At 41.5% G+C, this 20,593-nt stretch overlaps 1 protein-coding gene across 2 annotated transcripts in view; it reads right to left on the bottom strand.

The window, feature by feature from the left end:
- CAPN3 (calpain 3) overlaps positions 1 to 19,851 on the bottom strand; it is a 28,816-nt gene extending 8,965 nt beyond the window's left edge. Inside the window, exons 1-15 of one of the 2 annotated variants that reach the window (XM_032689786.1) lie at positions 19,254 to 19,851; positions 12,978 to 13,047; positions 11,116 to 11,234; positions 10,352 to 10,485; positions 9,767 to 9,935; positions 8,981 to 9,121; positions 6,467 to 6,550; positions 5,970 to 6,055; positions 5,186 to 5,263; positions 4,597 to 4,757; positions 3,874 to 4,043; positions 3,241 to 3,252; positions 1,852 to 2,060; positions 1,298 to 1,334; positions 719 to 733 (exon numbers count right to left, since the gene is read on the bottom strand). In XM_032689786.1, the coding sequence (XP_032545677.1) occupies positions 719 to 733; positions 1,298 to 1,334; positions 1,852 to 2,060; positions 3,241 to 3,252; positions 3,874 to 4,043; positions 4,597 to 4,757; positions 5,186 to 5,263; positions 5,970 to 6,055; positions 6,467 to 6,550; positions 8,981 to 9,121; positions 9,767 to 9,935; positions 10,352 to 10,485; positions 11,116 to 11,234; positions 12,978 to 13,047; positions 19,254 to 19,547 (1,779 nt within the window). In that variant the 5' untranslated portion in view covers positions 19,548 to 19,851. The remainder of the gene's footprint in view (positions 1 to 718; positions 734 to 1,297; positions 1,335 to 1,851; positions 2,061 to 3,240; positions 3,253 to 3,873; positions 4,044 to 4,596; positions 4,758 to 5,185; positions 5,264 to 5,969; positions 6,056 to 6,466; positions 6,551 to 8,980; positions 9,122 to 9,766; positions 9,936 to 10,351; positions 10,486 to 11,115; positions 11,235 to 12,977; positions 13,048 to 19,253) is intronic. The other variant, XM_032689787.1, reaches the window with a different exon arrangement.
- Positions 19,852 to 20,593: the final 742 nt, after the last annotated feature.

Here is a 20,593-nt window from a genome sequence, read left to right as displayed (position 1 = left end):
CAAACACAATGTGAATCTTACACAGAAAAGGAGTATTTGTGTAGGAGCTTGTTAGTTATGTGAAGCATGTTTTTTCTTTTGCATGTATTGATTCTTGAAGCACTCAGCTGTAAGCAGCCATGTACAGTTGTCCTGGTTTAGTGCACTTGAAACAAGGAAAACTGCTAAAAGATGTGAATGTAGAGTACTCTAGAGTGTTAATTACAATCAACCTGTCTTGAGATTAAAATGTCAGATTACATTTTCAAGGTCCTAAATGTGTTGTGTAGAATCAAGAATAGAATCCTGGGCTTTGGTGAGCAGAAACTTCAGGAAAAGGGAGTAGCTGCATTAGGCAATAGAAAGCAAATGTGAGGGCACATGTCTGAAGAAGGGGTGCTTTTCACTAGCAAGGGGTTTCAGGGTGCCTGTGAAGGGGAAGGAAAAGCAGTTTGAGCAACTCAGAGGATCAGCCTGATAAAGCTGAAAAGTTTCTGTTACCCTTTTACCACCTCTTTGAATGAGAGGGGTATATGATGCTAATGCTATTTCATTAGAATCCAATGTAGAAAGACAAAATCTTTGCTGCATGCAAATGGCCTCATATCCAGTGCCCTTCATTAACTAGATCAGGTTCCAGATGCAGAGAAATGATTATACCAAGGAACTCTGCTCCTGCTGCATGCATTGAGTGTGCTCTTTGCCTTGCTGGCACTTAGCACATTGTACAAGTACTTACCTTGCCCTTTTTCTTCTGTATGAAAAGAGATAAAATTAAAAAGGGTATGATCAGATTATGCAGAGCTGATGGTAAAGTTGTATTTTTTTTATCTTTCCCTTTCTCATGTTAATCTTTCCCATTCCTATATTCATACAAATTTTACCATTTCCTATGTTCACACAGCTTTCAAATCACCAAAAATGAGGGAACAGGCACCCACCAAGGAATGGCATACTGAAGGACAGACATTGCAAAAACCATAGCAAAACCATGTCCCATCTCATCTGGGGCTTTGTCCACTTGAATAAAATCTCTACTCTACCTTGAACCTGTCAGTGCAGTGGAGATTGAACTTCTGTGCCCGTAGATCAATGATATCTGAAGTGGCAATTAAATTTTGGTCTGACCAAATCAGAAAATAGTGTATACAAAGCAAGTGTCAATAAAAGTATCTTGATGTGAAAAAACATGGGAATTTGTGATAAAGGAGCTGTCATGTGGCTGCAAATGGTTTCCTGCTGTAGGTTTCCCCAGATGTGATGCTCCTCCTTTCCCTGCCCCTACTCATACACAAAAGAGGACCAGGACAGTACTTACCAATGGACGCTCCGCCTCAATCATGTTTTCAACCTCCCTAGTAGAAAGCAGAAAGTAAATAAATCAGGAAAGTGACTGTTCCCAATGTTGCTGGTTTTTGTAGGTGGTTTGTAAGCAGCCACTTGAACTTTTTGAACAGCCAGTGGTGTGGGCTGGCTTCAAGCATTACAGCTCCAGGCTCTAGGTGTAGCTTTTTCCCAGTTTAAGCTGAACATCCCAAGAACCATTTCCAGGAGGGCTGCTGCCTGATTTACTCCTGTAAAGAGCCTTGATTACAGTGAACTGGAAGTAAAACAGAAGTTTTTTGGTCTTAGTAAATGGCTAATGGTTTGTTTACAAAGGACATCCTGCAAGTAGTAAGCTTCTCAAAAGACAATTCAAAGCTGGTTCTTGTTAGACTATAGGGGAAGCTTGGGGAAATGAGTTTGCAGCTTGGAGTTTCTAATGAGGTTAAGAATATAAAAAGCAGGGTGCAGCAAACTGGTAACATGACTTTAGCAAACTAGAGAGCTGACCTCCGCCTACATGACCAGATAAATGGATCTGCAACTTACTCTGAAAGGCTTCTTTTCTCTGAGAAAACCCTCAGGATGAATTCTCCCTCCTGGTGGGGTTCATATGTAGATGGGATGATGACGTACTCACTGGGAGGTAACCGGAAGCGCTCAGAGATTTCTCGCATATTTATGTAGGTCTTACTTCTTGCTTTGGAGGCATTGTAGAGGAAAAAATCCTTCTGCAGGTGGTGCTTAGTACCATGCATCTGCAGAACAAATGAGTCAATTTGTCTTCAAGGGAGCCTTGCCCATTCCCCAGATGGCTTGCCATGTGGGCAGTACATGGCTTCAACAGGAAACAAAGGAAGCAGCAGCTTAGCAAGCAGGGAGCTGATGAGTGGTGATACCTGGAGGCAGATACCAAGTCTATCACCTAAAATTTGCTACTGACTGAGTCAAGTTGGCTTCTGAGGGCTGCTCCACGGCCCACCTGCAGAGTGTGTGGCTGACTTCTGCTGTGTGGGCATTTTTATTTGACTGTTTTGTTGGATGCTGAGTTGTGTGTAACTAAAGTTCAGCTACTTTCCTTGGAGGGTGGTATGGCAAGGAATGGTGTATGCAGACTTTTATATGCAGAGTGGTGAAGTGAAGGTGCTTTCTACTAGAAGCATGTCCTTGTCTGGACAAAACGTGAATTCTGTATTTGCTAAACGAACATGACAATCAAACATGGCATTGGTCCAAATATGAAAATTAAGTTCAAGAATTGTGGGCTAAGAACACTTACAGGATATTTTCTGCAGATATAATCATCTGTAAGATAGTCAGTAAAGAAAACATTCAGACTGTCATTTTCATGTTTTCCAGGTAACAGAGCCTTCAGTTGAGCTTGTTAGCAAAACTTGTAATGCCAGTTATTCAGCTACTGTCAGGCTCATAAAAAATGTAGTCTGTGTACTTTTAATAAGCTTTCTTCAATGGCTGAAAATACCATTACTTTTCTAAAGAAGTTCTAAGACTATAGAGTCTTATTCTGCATTGTGACTGCAGAATATAGGATATTGGCTTTATTTTTAAGAGGAAATGGAAATGGTTTAGGGTGGTTCTGCATGGAGTGCAGAGGCAAAGTGCTCGCTGGCACTGCTTCCTGCAGGCTGGGCTCACTGACTGACTGTGCAAGCAATGGCCAGGTCTCTACAGAGTAGAAAAGAAGGACTGAGGAAGAGGTGCAAGTGAAAATGGGGTGCAAGTGAAAAAGAACTAAAAATTACTCACAAAATGTTACTGATAAACACTCAAAGCAGAAAGGTTAGCAGTTTCACTGCTGTTATATCCCTGAAAACGAACTTGACTGGGCAGTCTCCTAGTGACTTACAGATAGGCACTAGAGTAACACTAGCTGTGAATATACACCAAGGTGTCAATCTGTCTCCGTTCTGCACATACCTCTTTGGGTACCTTAGGGAGAAACAAAGAAAAGAAACAGTCAGAGCTGCTGGGTGAGTACTCTTGTTTATAGATCATACAGAAGGGCATTCAGATAGATTTCTGGGGACATAGACAGTAATCAAAATGCCCCTAGTTAGATAAGCAATTTCCCACTTCCATTTTTGGTTTCTTGGAGTCTACATGAGATCAGTTAAGATCTGAACTAAATATGTTTGTGCAAGGGACAAACCAACTTTTTCGTCAGGTCAATAGTACGGACAGGTTAATTGCTATGTATGCATCTTGGATATGTTTCCTTTTTTACACTCTTCTGCCAAAAAAAAGTTTAGTTTCAGAAAGGACAAAAGGAAGATTGAAGAAAATATGGGAAAGGATATGTTAAAATCTGGCATTAGGTCACTGTAAGAGCCTATAAAGTATGTTACTTAATAGATGGGGTAAACCTTGAGGTTACTATGGTACAAACAGTTACAAAGATTTGAATTTCCTTCCTTACTTTCAGGTTTTCCCTGACTTCCTTGCAAAGCAAAAATTGCAATTCTTGTAATCAGCCCGAATGATTCAGTGACTCTGTTGGTAAATGCATACTCTCAGAATTTGTGACCACAGTGCAACCAACAGAGCTGGTACCTCATAGATGGCAAAGCCAATGGTATACAGGCTGGCTCCCAGCTTGCGCTCTTTCCTCCTATTTTTCTGCATCAGTGCGACAAGGAAGCTGCAGATAACCTCTTCATCCTCAGGATCATCATCTTCCTCCAGGAGCTTCAAGCGATACTGGGGATTGGTCCAAAATGTATCTGTGAAATCCCACCAACAACCCAAAGAAAATAAGTAAAGCTTCAGTTTTCTAATGATACTCACAATCAAATAGAACTTTAAAGTTTCCTGCCTGTGGCTCCTGAGGGAAAGGTTAAAAATGGGCTAAAACATGGATGGGTTTTTTTACATGTTATGGCTTTTACTTAATTCTAACAAAACTGCAAAACAAAGGAGGATATATGAAGAACTGTCATCTGATAAACTTCCAAAGCCCCTAAAGTTATCACTAATCTACTATAGTGGATTTCCCAAGTGAAATCTGTTAGAGTGAAATTTATCTCTTTCACTTGGGGCACTGTGAAGTGTTGGAACAATGATTTGTCTTCGTCAGGGCTGCCTTTTGGGCTCTTATGATGTTCTGTCGCAACACAGTGACTGAAGATTTCCAGCTAACAGTTGCATGCCTTGTCCTCTGAGGAAGCAAGGCTTTTACTGTGGCTGAGCACTGATCAGGCTGTGATATGACTTAGACTTTAGGATCTAACATAGTCCTCATCAAAGAGGCCATATCTCTCAAAACCCTTTTCTCACCTGGATAATTGCGGCAACCTCCAGCTGAGCAGCCTCTCACCCAGCGCCCTTCATTGACAGATACAGTCCAGGTTTGGAATTTATCCACTTCCAGGGTGTCTGGTGTGAGGTTACAGATCTCAAGCTTTGTGAAGTGCCTCATGAAATCTTGAAATGGCATCCTGTAGGAATTGAGGGGAAATTGAACCCAAATGGATTTACATGGTGGGCAGTTGTCTGAAAGACCCACCTGGAGGAGAGTGACCAGCAGTACTGTCAGTATTCAAACAAGTTTGCAGTGGGAGTGCCATGTTTTCCAAATGGTTTTGGTCTGCTGGTAGGTCAGTTAACACAGGTATAGCTCCAAACTCAGGGAAACTGAGCTGAGAGGATGGTATGTAGGAAGGGTGATAGAGGGTTTGTGGAAGTGTAGCATAATTACACTGTGTTGGTTGCATTGAATAATCTCTGGTGAGAAAATGAGGGAAGCACAGAGCAGGGCTTATTGGAAATATGAAAGGGATCACTGCAATGGTTTTAGCAGATTTGTAGTACTGCAATGTGATTCATTTCTCCTAGAGAAGCACAGGTTTTTGACTGATATTCTCACCAGAACTCCCCATCTTCCATGACCTTGTGCTGCAGGCGGATCTTCTCTGCTTCGTTAACAGAGTTCCACTCCTCTGACCTTCAAAGGAGTAAACAAGTTAAGTTGTGATTTGCAATACAGCTTTCATTAAAATTTCTACACTTTACTGTAAATATCATAGAGGGGAACGGCAAGAGTCACCTTGCTACATCTATATAGACTTTTAATTTGTGAGCTTTGCAATCATTTGTTCTCAATGCAACCCTCCTCTTCACATGCCCAAATAAAAAGAACAATTGTCCTATTTCTCTCTGCCTTCTCTTCAGACTTCCCCTTAACAGTTCTAAAATATCTGCTGAACTGTGTTAATTTTATTTAGCTTGTATAGCTTGTAGGAAAAGGTGTTTCCAGACTGAGGTAGCTATTGAAATTCCTTTAGTAAAACACACTGACACCTTGCTTCCTTCAGTTCTTTCATAACTTAAAAGATTTTTCTACTGTCACATCTTGTTTTGAAAATGGACATTACTGAACTTGATAGACAGTAAAATCAGATTTAATGTGTCATTATACTGGGCTCTCTCTTCATTTCCATTTCTTAAAGCCCCTCTTAACACCTTGTTTAGGTACCCTTTTTTTTTTCAGCTTCAGCTAAACACTCAACTAAAATTGACTTCCAAGTGCATGTGTCAAAATGACAACAAAAAAAATTCATCATTGAATGTTAGGGTCATGCACAAGCTGCATAAGGGCATATAAAGCTGCAATGTTTTTTTCAAACCACATGAAGCTCCTTTTTACTCACTTGTCACTCCAAGGTCCGTTCCATTCCACCTGTCCCCAGGGGTTTCTCAGCCGTACCAGACGTAATTTTTCCCCTTTAAATACTGTCTATTTAAAGAATGCAACAAGAATGGACTGAGAGGTTCAAAAGAAATATTCTGCCTTTCAAATTGCTTACACCAGCTTCTCCAGTGATGGAGCTTTCCAGGGCCATAGCCCAGCCTGACCTGCTTGGGGTGAGTGCAGGAAGACTGTAAGATCAGGAGGTGGCTGGCTGTGACCACCTTTGCCCAAGCGGTGGAATATCCATTTCCCCAGAAAGCAAAAACTTAGATAGGTTTGTTTCTCCACAAGGCATTCACTTATTTGAATATAAATTTTGTTTCCTTCTCTCATAATTTGTTTTGCTTTTTACCGCTCTCATAGCTTAGCTGACATGTAGATTACATGTCACATGTAGATACACATGCCAGTGTAGATTACAGCTCCCCACAGCTGGAGGAAAGGGACTGTACATACCTCTTCCACAGCTGTCACAGAGTAGGCATGACCTTTGACGAGCCCACAAGACATCCGGGTTTCATACTGCATTGGCACTATGGTCTGTTAGACACAAGATAAAGACTTGTGGGAGTCATGCAAAGCTCAGTTGGCTGCTCTCAGGCAGATATTGCCACCCAGGGCTTTTGGAGGGAGGATGACACTGTTCAGGTGACAGGACTTTTTGCCTTGTTCTCCTCTCTGTGTTTGTCAAGGTGGTCAAGCTTAGTGCCCATAGAATTCATGTTGTTGGTTAGAAAGGAATGAAGCATGAACTAAAAATGGAAGAAGTTAATATTGATTGGAAAGGACATTCTATGGCTTATTTCCCTTTTCTGTAGACTATTGCTTTTTGCACTCAGAACATGGTAGTATATAGCATGCTTAATCAAAGTAATTAGATTTTCCTATTAGTAGGACTATTCAGCCTTTTCTAGGATAGTATGTTCTTATATAGCTCAATAAGGTTATTACATATGAACTGGAAACATCAGAGCAAATCAACATCTAGAATACTTTCATCTTTACACATGGCTATCTTATCACAATGGCATTTAAACACCCTATTTAATACACTGTTGCTACTAACTGACACTATGTTTTTACTTAATTTCCTGTGGAAGTGGACATTTTATTCCATAATTTTTAAAATCCTCATGATTGAATTTTTTTCTATCTGACATTCAGGAAGGGCATAGCAATGTGTTGCTCAGGTGTAAATACATTTGTTGTCTTAGTAATCAACTTTTAGTGTGTCTGATAGATTTTTACTTGCAAATCTTAGAATGCTGGTTATCTGGGAGATAAAGAATTGAGAGCAAGATGGCAGATGCACACAGGTTGCTGTACTTGTAGGAGAGATCACTGGTATCAGTTGGAGGGGAAGGCCCTACTACACAAACGTGGACCATATGCAAAACATCCCCTCCTCTGTTATGTCTGTTGCTGGGACGTGATTGCAAGGCCCTGCCAGTAACTCTACCACCTCTTCTTTACATATCTGATGGCGTGAGAAAGGCAGGGCTGGAAACAGAGGAAGAATTAGTAAGGTCACGCAGATACGTTCTCAGCTTGCACAGGGAGGATCTCATCCAAATATTTCCTGGCTGTTGCAATTATTTTCCATTATTTCACTTCTGCTCCTGGTTTTTGCTTTCCCTTGATCCTATTTTCATACTTTTTATGCCTATAGCCTCAATTCTATTTCCTTTTTTCTTAATTTCTACTCATGTTTTTGCCATCATTACTTGTCAGAACCCCCTTCTCTTCTTTCTGTTTGAGAACATTAACTTCTGATGTCCTGGATCACTTCTCAAAGAGCAGGCTTTATCTGCCTTTTTCCATCAATAATCATGACTTTTTTTCTGGTGGTAGTTTGGGAATATGTAATAACCAGCAGCACAACAGCTTCTGGGGCGGCAAATATAGAAAGAGTTTTGCAATCTTCTTTCAGTAGGCAGTCACTGGGGAGGAAGTTCTCCCCCCAAACGTGGGTGGTTTGGACAGCCATGCTTGCAAAACAAGACAGTCGCACTGGGCTTTCCTGAAGAATTGTAGCATTTCAGTTTTTTAGGAAGAACTAAATATGGATGTGAAAAGAGGAAAAATCAGCTATTTCAGCTGTAAATGCAGAAGAAAGTTTGCACAACCAAAAATTTTAGGTGATGTAATTGTGGAGGATTTTTGTTTGATTTCCACCCCTCCCCTTCCAAGCAAGAGATGTAATTTCATTGTCATGGAAATGAAGCTCCCTAAAGGGCAAGGTATGACAGAGAAGGAGAAGGCATCATGTCCCTCTACAGATTTGAAATCTTTTAAGTTGCCTGATATGGGATTTTTCTTAAATGGTTTTAACATCCCCCTCTTTATTTTGCAAGATACTTAGGTATGCTGGAGTTACTTTGTATTCCATTGCACATATAAAACTGAACATGTTTTTCCTCTTCCTTGTTGGGCATTTTAAATGAGGACTTTAATGGCAGTAATCTAAAAGGAGCATCCCTAGAGCATTCTCCTGCATTTGTGGGAGAACACTCAAAATAAGTTCACCAAGGGCTTTTGTGCCTGGAGTGAGAGCTGTGCAGAGCTTGCTTTTGGTCTCTTTCACATTCCATGCACACTTGGGGATCTTGTTCTTTCTTTCACATTCTACACACACTCAGGGATCTTGCTCTGTTCTAGTACTTCAACATTTTTGTTCTCTAGCACCTGTGCAAGAGAGGGACTTGATAAAATCCACTAATAATTTTCTTTTTCTGGAAATTATAAGCCATGACCCAACAGCCCTTTGCCTCAGTATCAATGAAGCCCTTTACTATCAGTCACTGTGTTTGAAAGCACTAAAGTCTTTTAACACGTCTGTCAAACACATTTCTTTAGTGTTGGGACAATTCTGTGAAGCCAAATAAGGTTTTAAAAGCATAGGTTATAAGTTTCTCTAACAGTTTGTAAATAAAAGCACTGTGAAGTCAACTGCTTAGGAGACATACGAACCCAGGCTGGTCTCTCATCCATCCCCTGGTAGTTTGCAGTAGATTGAGTCATCTGTGCATTTTCTAGATTCTTCACCATGCGAGCAATGAGTTCTCCAATGTCGCTCCTAGGAGCTGATCCATAGGAAAAGCCCAGGTTATCCTGGCACAGAGAATGAGAGAAAAGTATCATGCAGTATGATGAGGCAGGGAGAGAGAAGAGAAGAGAAGAGAAGAGAAAGGGTAGAAGAAAGATAAGTTGTAAAAGATAGCCTAGATTACTTCTCTTCTTCTTCATTATGTCCATAGTTATCTAGAGTGGTCAATAGCAGCATTTGTTCTCCCACCTTCACTGCAACATCACATTCTATAAAGTATTAATTTTTTAACTTTTAAATTTACCACAATAAATCAAGACAATCTGAGGCCACGTTGGCAATAAAAGGTTAATTTCCTAGGTATTTGCACACTTAGCATCTTTAACATGAGGATTTGTGTCTTAACAGAGTTGCAGCACTCCCATACTAATCTCATTTCCCTCAGTGAGGGTACTGAGGGGGCAAGGGGTGCTGGTTTTGCTGGTACCCCTTCTCTCCACTTCCATGTTCTACTTCTGTTTATTTCCCTTTTGGCACTCACTATTTGCTAGTGGTCTTTAATGGAGATTACTCCATCTCCTAGAAAAGGATGTTTTCTATGTTGCCTAAACCAAGCAGTTCCAAAGGTTGCATATATTTGGTTATGGATGGAGAGGTCCCTTTCCTCTGCCATTTCTTATGGCTTATCTGCAAAATTCATATGGACTCACATCAATGGAGCTGGCCATGAGGGATCCTCTGTCAATGGCATGTTTCATGATTTTATAAATATCTTTAGGGGCATCCTTTATCTCGTAGAACTCAGTGACTCCTCCAGTGAAGTCCTCCATGGCTTCAGTGGTGTTGCCTCCCTTCAAAGCTTCATATGACCCGTGGAGTCTTAGAAAGAGAAAAGAAAAAGATTTTCTTTTACACAGAGATACCTCCCTATATTTTTATATTTATCTTGTGTGTGTATAACTACAGCTATGTGAACACACATCATATAAAAACCTCCAAACCATCTGCTTGGTAACTCACAAGTTAAAAGTTTTAAAACATGCGCCCTGCACAGATAGGTAAAAAAAAAGGTATGCTGAAAATCAAATGTAGATTTTTGAATGAGTAGCAAAACTTCCTAGAAATTATGCTTTAGCCCATCCCCAATTCTGAGGCATGAGAAGCTATGGGAAAAGGCACTGGTACGTTCAGAGCCTCTCTATGTGCTTGTTGTAAATATTGTGTGCAGAGGTTTAACCACCTCCCCAGCCCGAGCCTTGAGGGGGAGCCCATCACAGTCCCGCATTTTGTTTTACTTTGCATAGGCCTTTTCCAGGAGGGCACTCCAGAATTCATTGCGCTGGGAGGATTTGGTAAAGACCAGCTGGTTGTTGTACGTGGGTAAGCAGTCATCGATGACAACGTCCACCCAGTCTCCATAGCGCCAGAACTGAATAAAGGCAAACAGAAAAACACTCTGGATTGACTTGGTGCAGGGAGGGGGAGCCCGGCTGAAAAGTCGGGCTGAGAGAAGGGAAATGTGGAGCTCAACTGCTCTGTAATGTGGCCAAAACTAATGGGAGGGAGGCAGCTGCACTGAATTCTCCTGGGCAATGTGTACAGGACAGTGAGAGGTCCCTTAAAAGAATCAAGGGAAATGTGGAAAGCAGTCAACCTTTTCTGAATAAGAAGTTCTTTGATAACTTGTTTTGACAGACTAGCTGTTTGTGGGCCTAAAAATAGATGCTTTTGCCAACTACCCATGTGTCTGTGCTGGCTCTAGTGCTGCATCTGAGCAGTGAAGCAAGACTGGACACCTGTTCCTATTCCTTATGCACAGGACACAGCAATCTGGAAATGCTTCCTTGGTGGGTTAATGCTCCCTAATTACTTGTATGGGCTGGCCCTTCTGTGACTGCCCTAATGGAAGTATTTGGCGTGAGGCAATTCAATCCCTTTTCCTCCCTGCTATCACTCACGCTTCCAAAGAGAGGAGAAGCTAGAGGAAAGAGCGTGCCAAGAGGAGCTGAGCTCTATTTTGGGTAAATACATCTGCTTACCACTAGGCAGAGGGACTCACCTGGAAGTGAAAGATGCCAGCATAGTTTTGTATAAAGGACTGGTCATGAGGTATGACTCTACAGAGTAGTTTTTTATTCAGTGTCAGGCAAGCAATGGCAGCCAGAAACCAGCAGTTACCTGTAAATGAGCAGAAGCAGCAGAAAAAATGAAGGGACAGAGCAACTAGAATCAAAGGGAAAAACTGAGAAACTGAAAAATGACTTGTTAATTCTCAGTAGAGCATGATTCTCCATGTGTTCTGCAGCATTTTACCTATTTGCGCTCTAGAAATTGTTCATGGCTGGGTACACACGTTACACAGATGATGTTCCCTGTAATTTAGAAAAAGCCTAAAATCTGATGAGCACTGTTATCTGTGTTAAGATTTCCCCGTCTCATGTGGATGCCTGTCTGACTTCCTGCATTAATTTTTCCTTTCAAGCTTAGGACAGAGACTGGCTGAGAGATAACTCTCTTGCAGGTAGAGCTCCCTACCGCTGAGGTTCAGACTCTCATTTTCTGCTCTAAAGATGATTGTCCCAGTCATCATTCTATGGGAGCTTTTTCCTGCTATTTTCTTCTATTTGAAGTGTCTGCCCTGTTGTAAACACTGTTCCCTTTAATGCTTTTCAGTTCCCCCTTCAGAATCTTGTACAGTTGGCTGCCTCTGTGGGAGCTCTGGGAAAGTGGTTTTCTCCCATACTACTTCTGTGTTCAGCAGAGGGAGACTCTACCCTAAACTAAAACCTAGCTGCTATTGTAAGAGAGGCTCTAGGGTAAGCTTGCCTGAGCAGTGTGCAATAGAGGAGTGAGATAATTATATGAGATAGTGAAAACTTAACCTGATTGCAGGGAGCTGTAAAAGAAATCTATGAATCTGGTAGAGTGATAAGACATACAGAAATACATAAGGTGCATATATTTTGGAAAGCCAACTCTATACATATAGCAGTACTATGTGGTAACTCTTCTAAGTTACCTATTTCCCCTTATGAAGGATGGGGGTCCTCTTTGACCAGGAGTTTTCTAAACCATCCAATATTCTGCAGATGTCAAAAAAGTAAACAATGCTATGAGTAGTTAGGGAAGGAATGGAAGACAAAAAAGAGAACATATTATGCATGTAAGTTCATTTGCATCCACCCCTTGGTATCTGTGAAGTTCTGGTCACCTCAAAAAGAAAGGCAGTTTTAATTAAATTTAAAAAAGAAAAAGTACTAGGAAGGTGATGAAGACACATTCGGGTGTGTTAGCTTAGGAAAAAGATCACAGGAGGAGTTATAAAACCATGAAAGACACGAGAAAGCTGAGTGGGGAAGGACTTTACAAAGTAGTGCAGGTGAGCACTGCATGGATGACTGCTGCAGAGGTGCCTCTATATAACAAAGTATCTTTGAGCATCTGAGCTTAAAGTATTCAATATAGTGGTTGTTCTTGAGTACAATGCACATTTAGCTAATGGCCTTTAGAAACTCCTATACAAAAATGACAGGACTAAACACCTGAAAAGATACAATAGTAACTGATTAGATTTTTCTCTCAGTCAAATAACTCCTCTTTATGTTTTATTCTTATCTTAACTGTTTTTGTCCCTCCTCAAAGTCCAAAAGAAAGGCCAAATAGTGTTTTGAAACACACTCATGACATTAGTTAATGAAAAGCAAAATACCCTGCAAAGCATCTTTCACTGAAAGTTCTTGCCTAGATTGCTACTAAGCAGATATCAAAGATTTTCTATAGAGAGAAGGAATCCGTAGATGTGTAGTGGTACACTGAGACAGGGGATTTCAAATATCATTGTGGAAGAAAAAGAAAATTTACTGAGAGCTAAACCATGTCGCAGACTTTTAGAAGTACAGAGCTGATGTAAGAATTTCATACCTAATTCTCCTTGGCAGATATCTGTTCTGTTGGCTCCACCGATAATAAACCGTGGGTTCTCACAGATTTCCTGCAAAATAGAAACAGATGGATGAGCAGGAAAAGCATGCATTATGATGCCTCTTTAGGACAGAAATAAAGGCAGTTTTAGAACATTTTCCTGTAGGATAGCTTGTGGATATCAAAACCTCTCACACAGTTTTCATCTGCAGAGTTTCACTATGAAAATGTTTTGGAATCTGGATGTTCCAAGCTTCAGTCAGAGTTTTCTTCATGTACCTACAGGGTCTATTAACTACCCTGGGGGGCTCCCTCTGTACAGGGTGCAAACACATTAAAATTAGAATAGGGAAAAATATATTTTCTTCGCAGTAATGAAAAAAACCAAAACACTGGAGGAGACAGGAGAGCGGGTAGCTGAAAAAAATATCAGGGGACTAGAATAAATACTTTTAAAATAACTGCAGGTTTATGGTGTCCAATTTGCAGTAACTAATATGCTGGGGCATTAAAAGGGTTGAAAAATGCATTTCATCAGGAATGAACCCTGGTAGTACTCCTCAAAATTTTCCCAGGATCAAATGTAATTACCAGAAATAACTAGTTAAGAGATTTTATTCTTTTTCTTATGTTGAAGTATTTAATTGACAATGCTGCATTAAAGAAGGCCAAAAATATCATGTGTCTCTGAGGACAAGTAAGTCTTTTTTTTTGTCCTGCACATAGCAAAACGTATTGGATTTGTCAGTATTTATACTGACAAATATATACTGTATACTAGTACAGAATGGGTACAAGATGCTGTACAGGCATAAATAATTATGAAATTTCTGTAGGGAGGGAAGGACTCTGTAGGAACTATGAGCAAATGAGGTGGGACTATTGCAAGGTTACAAAGCCCTTTCCTATATAGGACAAAGAACTGTGGAGTGTAGGAAAACCAAGGGAAACCTGTCCTACAGAGAAAAAAAAGCCCCTGCTTTGTCCCATTTCTCATTCAAATACCTGGTATGGGGAAGAATAAAAAGACATAACTTTTGGCCCCATCTCTTATGAGGGTAAGGAAAGAAAGATATTGCAAGCTGAGGACCACTGCCCTGAGCAGCTGCAAATGGGGAAGAAGACAAAGTAAAGTCCAAGAACTGAATCTGCTGAAAGATGTTGGGACTAGAGTGGGAAGGAGAAAGAAGAAACAACTGACAATTGCTTGTGTGGCAGCACAGGCAGCTGATGCTACTTCTGCAGTCTAAAGCTTTTTACTCATGTTATCAGGGTAGCCCCGGCTTTTCCCAGACTCGTGTTTCAGGTTTAGTAATTTCCCTTGGCTTAAGCCCACTTTTTTTCTCCTTCAGAGTAATCAGCTTTGATGTAAATATTTGGATTAGTCATATAGCCAGATAGAGAGACCAACTTCCACGTCACTTTATTCTCCTCAAGGGAGAGAATGTAGGGATTGTCCCATTATTTTGGGCCTTGGTCAGCTGTCCTGGGCTCCAGTTCTGTCAAGGCAGCTGTTTGAGATGCCTTCATGCTTTTCTCCACTCACTTGCTTTGTTGAAAATATTCTTCCTCACATTGCTGTGGTGCTCTGCTGAAAACCAACTGTGAGATGCCAGGTTTTTGGTTTGTATTTTTTCCAACTCTGTTGTATTTCGGCTTGATCCTGCTCCTTTTGTTCTGAAATACGGCATGCTGTGTTTTAGATGAAAGTAGTAAGATGGTGCCTATGTGTTTCCAAATATTAAATGTACAGTGATGATTGTTACTCAGGGCCATTTGTTGCATCTTGGGGTTATTTGTTTTGTAGGATGGTTGGTAAAGGAATGCAAAGGAGGGAATCATGCATCTGTCATTTGGACTGGTTTAGTTATGATAGAAATGCTTTTGTTTCATTTCTTTATGGCGGCCAGATGTGTTTAGTACACTGTGAGTATGATTTTAATATCGTATTTCTCTAGTTGATGTCCAGCTGTGCTAGTTGTGCTGAGTATAGTTGAAGCTGCAGAGAAGGGTTCCAAGGTCTTTCAGGGCTGAAGTACTCAGTCAGCAGAGCAGGACAAACTGGTGTCTAAGATGCAGGTGGCAGGTCTGTCCTTCCAGTCTTCCTGGCTGAGCAAGGGATTGCTCTTCATCATTTAGGTCAAGGTATCACAGAGAATCCCAACAGGCTGCACTTCATTGATGCAATGATTCATTTAAAAGAGTCCCCTCTGATCTGAGTGCCTCAGACTGCCTTAGTATTATCCAAAGGATCTTTGTGTTGCACTGGGTTGGTTCAGTTCAGACTGAAATTTCATTACAAAGAGTCAAAGTTACAGCAAGGAAAACAAAGAATCTCAGGAAAAACCAATTAGTGGTGCATGCTGCTTTCTGGGCAGTTGGAAGGGAGCACTGGAAAATGCAAAGGCAGCATGCAACTAAGAATGGCATTTGACCTTTGTTATATTTTCATTAGATTTTCTTCTGTGTCAGGAAAAAATCTGCCAGGCATACTGTTGCAGCAAAAGGCATTCATTCCTTCAAAATATGCTGTTAATAAACTCTGGTATTTTAAGTAAATTCCCTGAACTGATCCTACCAAATAGAGGAAGCCCGCCTAAGACAATTTGTAGCCTCATTCTTCTCCCTTGATCTCTTGTGGTCTAGACTATGCTATTAAAGGGCTGTGCTACACAGTTCAAGGCAGAACTCAATGTTGTCAGACACCAATCTGGTTTTAGAGCTTCTGAGTCAGATTACCCTTCTCTGAAAGTCCTGCCTTGGTGGCACTAAATGCCATCTTTGCTCGTAGTGCTACCTGTACAGGCCCCATTTTGTGATTAGTAAATGCAAACAGCTTCACATGTGTGCAGTGAATCAGTCAGCAGATTTGACTGATTAATTTTCATTCTAAGCAAAATCCAGTAGTTTGTTGACTTAATTTTATTTGTATTCATTATGAAAAGAAAGCTCCTCCTGGTGATTTTCTTGGCTGCAGAGAGGATCACCATTAGGAAGTCATTGAATGTGGCGGTTAATGCTGTGACCTAGCTGTGAGCAATGAGAATGACAGTGCATTTGAAAGCACAGTGTCATGGCAGAGCCTTCCTATCAACACCTAGTGTCATTAGATCCAAACAGGACTGCAGCATGCCTTCTCAATACTCTGCATTATGTTATAATACAGACTTTTTCTCAGCTCTCAAAGATCGGTAACTTCCTCCCTGCTCTCAGCTGTGAGAAATTCCCACAGGCAGCGTAGTTGTGGGAGGCTGTGGCCCTTAAGAAAACTGAGCACAGCCTGTTACTGAGCTGGATATAACCTGGTGCAGGTGAGAATGGTTCTATTTCCCCTCTAAACCATGCTCAGGCATACTCTGATCAGAAATACTGCAGAGATGGATCTTCCAGTCTTTACTCAGGGAAACTTTCAGGGCTGTCACTTGGCCTTTTCCTGGATTGAGTATTAGGAGGTCTTCTCCGTGCATTCATGTTGTGGCATGGCAGTCACTAGCCGTGTAGAATTACAGAGGCCTTCTCGCCACCCTCATGCCAAGGCTCACAGCTGCTCTGCATGGCAGCTGCCCTTCTGTCAGTGACAGACAAGACCAGCCCTCATGCACTTGTTGCCCTTGCAGCAGCAGAGGCCAATCGTTTTGGGAGGTGGGAGAGGAATACCTGACCTCTGGGTAGCACTGACTGCAAAGAGGACAGTCTGTAAGGCCAGATGCATGAGATCAAGGGGTAGCTCTGGGGCTGGGATGCTGGACACCTCTCACCACTCTACTAATGAATTGCAGAAGCACCAAGGAAAAGGTCAAGTCACAGCACAGACATTGCCAGGGAAAGCAGAGAGGGCCCCGGTCCCCACAGCCCACGAATGGGAGAGGGAGTTGCTTACATCGGGCTCAGTGGGCATCTCAGCTCATTTTTATTCAACTATTGATCCAAATTTCAAAGTTATTGAAATTACCACTTTATAAGCTAGTTTCTTCCTTTGCAAAAAAAAAAAAAAAAAAAAGCCATTACAATTTAGTAAGAATAGAAGTTGTCCATATCTTTACAGACTATTACAAAACATGGCCTGTGCAGTTGAGACTTTACATGTGGTGCTTCACTGATTGCTTTCATCTCTTAGCAAAATACTCTTTAGCCCGCTATTAGTACTTTATATTCATTTGTCTTTATGAAGTTCTGTTAACGTGTCTATCGTGGCTACTTGTGTACATATTATCAGACAAGTCCTCCTACCAGTGCTATGTAACCTACAGTTTCAAAGCCTGGGGTCAGTCAGAGATCAGCGCCAATAGATACAGGTCTTTTGCATCAGCGCCCAGGAGCAGTCTCACTTTGTGTTTGTGGTATGAACGACAAGATGGGGACATGTGATAAAAGGAGAAAACGTTACAGATGAGTGAGTCTCTCCTCTTTGGGCACCTGCTGGGTACAGCAGTGACATGAATTATAGAGTTTGTTTCAAAACAACCACACTTGCTACAGAAGGTACAGGCATCTCTACAAATCAGGCCTGGTGTGTCCCCAGCAGGGACAGCTGTCTCTGTCAGGGTCAGGACTGACTGGAGGCATAATCTCACAGCATGACAGTACTCAACAGGCACAGACTACAGCTTTCTGGATTTCCTGCCTCTGCTCTACTTGCAGCTGGCACCACAGATATGTCAGGTGCCTGAACACTTGTGTCAAAAGAACATCGATAGCTTTGTTTTTGATGTTTAGGTTGTGTTTTAAGTCTTAAACAGTCCCCAGCTTGTTTCTTCTTCATGAATAGTAAGTACAGAGCTTCCAAGCTTACTTGTTGATGAGTGACTTAAAGAAATATCTTTGGGATAAAGACCCCCATGTCTGAACCTTCCCAGTGACAAAGGCTTGATCTATGCATGCACAGTTAATATTAGACAAGTCTGAAGTTACATTGTGCATTTTTTTTTTGTTTTGTTTTGATGCTTTCTGATATGCACACTTGCAGTCTGTCTGCTCCAGAGTGCTGGCAGTCATGCACTGTACTACTGTATCACTTCCCTCTCTAGAAATAGGGAAAATCACATCCCTTTAAGATGAGTGACTTGTGGCTGCATTTAACTCATTCACACACATTTCCAGGGGCTGATGCAGCCATTGCGATGATAAAGAAATAACAGGGCACACATGCACAGGGCATAGCAGATAGGGGACTCATTTTGATCCCTGCACATTGCTCATCTTGTTGCTGTGATGGCAGCATGCAGCCTTCCTCCACAGCTGTAACAACCACCCACAAGTGTTCCTGGTCTTTTGCTATTTAGTTACAGTTCTAATCAGTTTCATCTATTTTCCTAATCAGTTTTATCTATTACCACTGACTTTGCCATTGAGGCACAGATTTGGGTGCAGGGGAAGAATGGCAAATCCAGAAGATGTGGCCAAAAACTGCCAGGGAGATGGAGCTGTGGAAGCTCCTCAGGACCCTCACTATAAGACAGGAGCTGGCAGGGGCCAAGGCAGTGTCCCAGGGGCTGCCTGGCTGGAGGGAAGCAGCTGCCCAGCAGATATGACAGGAAGAGAGTATAACTCCTCCTGTGGTAGGACAAGGAATCAACTGGGAATTGAAGAATCAGTCCTCTGTCTGTGAGAGAGACAAGCCAAAAAAAAAAGAAGAAAAAGAAAAGGAAGGCTGCCTGGGGAATACCCACAGGATAAGAAAAATGAATGGGATTAGTAGCCAAAAGTGAGTCTTCATAGTGATTAGGACACCCACATTCATGTTAAGTGGGTAAAATGCTAACCAACAATACAAGTTGGATAAGCAATGCTGGGAACAACTAAATAAAAGTATGGTTTAGATCATAACTTGTCCTTTCACACATTAGGAAAACAGCAGAATGCTAAAATAAAGTTGTAAGTGAAACAAGGTAGTATTAAAAAAAATTAAGCCTCAGTAAACCCAGTAACTTCTTGCAGAATGAGGAGAGTGTTTCTTTGGAAGCTTCACATGAGAAAATCCCGGCAAACCATGCAAGAAGAAAATTAAATTCCCTATGTCTCTTTCTACCTATTTCATTCCATCTCTTTTTTTTTGTTGTTGTTTCATTCCAGTTTATTGTATTTTAGTCATTATATTCACATTCTCTGAGCTTTCACAGCCCTAGCTAGTTATCTTCCAGGAGAGCTCTAAGGAAATATATCTCCAGTTTATTCTGCCTGCCTTCCCCAACACACATTTTTGAGCTTGCAAAAATGTAAGCTCAGGGTGGTTACTTCAATGTATAGAAAAAGGCACTCGGCAAACATGTTACTTACATGTGGTCTTTTCCATTCGAACTTGACAGGGCTTTTCTGGCTATAGAAGAGGGAGGACTCATTTGGTGGGAAATCAGGATCTTCATAGAGAATGTTCTTCTCCAGGCACTTCTTGTGAAGCTCTTCATAGGTCTTCTCCTTTACGCTGATAATGGGCTGGTTGCGACTTATAATGGCAGAATAAATCCCCCCTGTGCCCCCACCTGCCCCTTCAGTTGTAGTGCTAATAGTAGGGCTGGGAAGTGACCCAGCAGCTGTTTGCTGAGCCACCGCTGCATTTATGGCGGACGGCATGGGAATCAGGCATAAAGCAAATGCTGAAAGAAAGCAGGATCTTGCAAACTGGAAGGAAATTTCAGAAAAGAGGAAGTTGCTATGTAAACCGTCTTTTCAATCTGTTGAAAGTCTTCTAGTCAAATTTGCAAGCCAGAAAATTCCACATGGCTTTTCATCCTCTTAATGGATAGTAGTTTGTCATAAGAAAGTGGGATTTATTCCTTGATGGTGGGACAAGATGATCTGTTGGCTAAGTCCTGTGTCTGACTTGTAGTATCTACAGCATGCCTGTGTGCCTGCCCTGTGCGTGTAAGCGTCCAGAAGGGACAAACTTTAACCCGTGAAATCTAAAAATAGCTACAGGCGAAGAGAGAGGGAAAATGAGAGGGAGGGGGTTAGTGAGATGGTGTCAAACTTCTGTGCAGCTTGTGCTGAGGCCAAGTGAGTTCCTGGGACAGGTTTTGTGTGTGGGCCGACTCCTGGTGGAAGCAGTTCATATTTTTCTTAACTAGATAACAGTGAAACTGGAAGCTACACACCTGCTGGCTTTGGAACGTTATTTATGAGGTACTGCCAGGCAATAATCTCGTCCTGCCACTCGTAGAGGAATTGTTGTACTCTACTTGTTTCTACCCTTTGCTGTGGAAAAGATATAGACAAAAATTTACTATTAGAGAGGATTATCTAAAGACACACTCCTAATGGTGAAAAAGGTGGTAATTTGATGCTACTGAGGTCAGGTCAATACCTGCCCACTGGGTTTGGTTCCTCTAGAGAGCAGCTTGGCAGCACTAAAACTCACCTGATAATAGCTACCTCCCATATAAAAGGCATCTTTTTGTGTAAGGGCAGAAAAGTTTATAAAGGGCCTAGTGTGGAAACTGGGCTGCTCTCTCTGTGTTACGATATACCAAAGTTACAGGAGCCATCTGACTCTGCAACGCAAGTGGTATGATGCAAGGGCCTTTCACTGCACAGCTTCAGCAAAGATGCTCATTTTGCAGCCTGTGCATATGTTCTTTCTTTCATATTCTCCCTTTCTGACCAATATAACAGTACATCTG

The sequence above is a fragment of the Chiroxiphia lanceolata genome, chromosome 6, assembly GCF_009829145.1.
Source record: "Chiroxiphia lanceolata isolate bChiLan1 chromosome 6, bChiLan1.pri, whole genome shotgun sequence".
Classification (NCBI taxonomy): Eukaryota; Metazoa; Chordata; class Aves; order Passeriformes; family Pipridae; genus Chiroxiphia; species Chiroxiphia lanceolata.
Note: the sequence above shows the minus strand (reverse complement) of the source record. Positions and strands in the feature narration are given on the sequence as shown.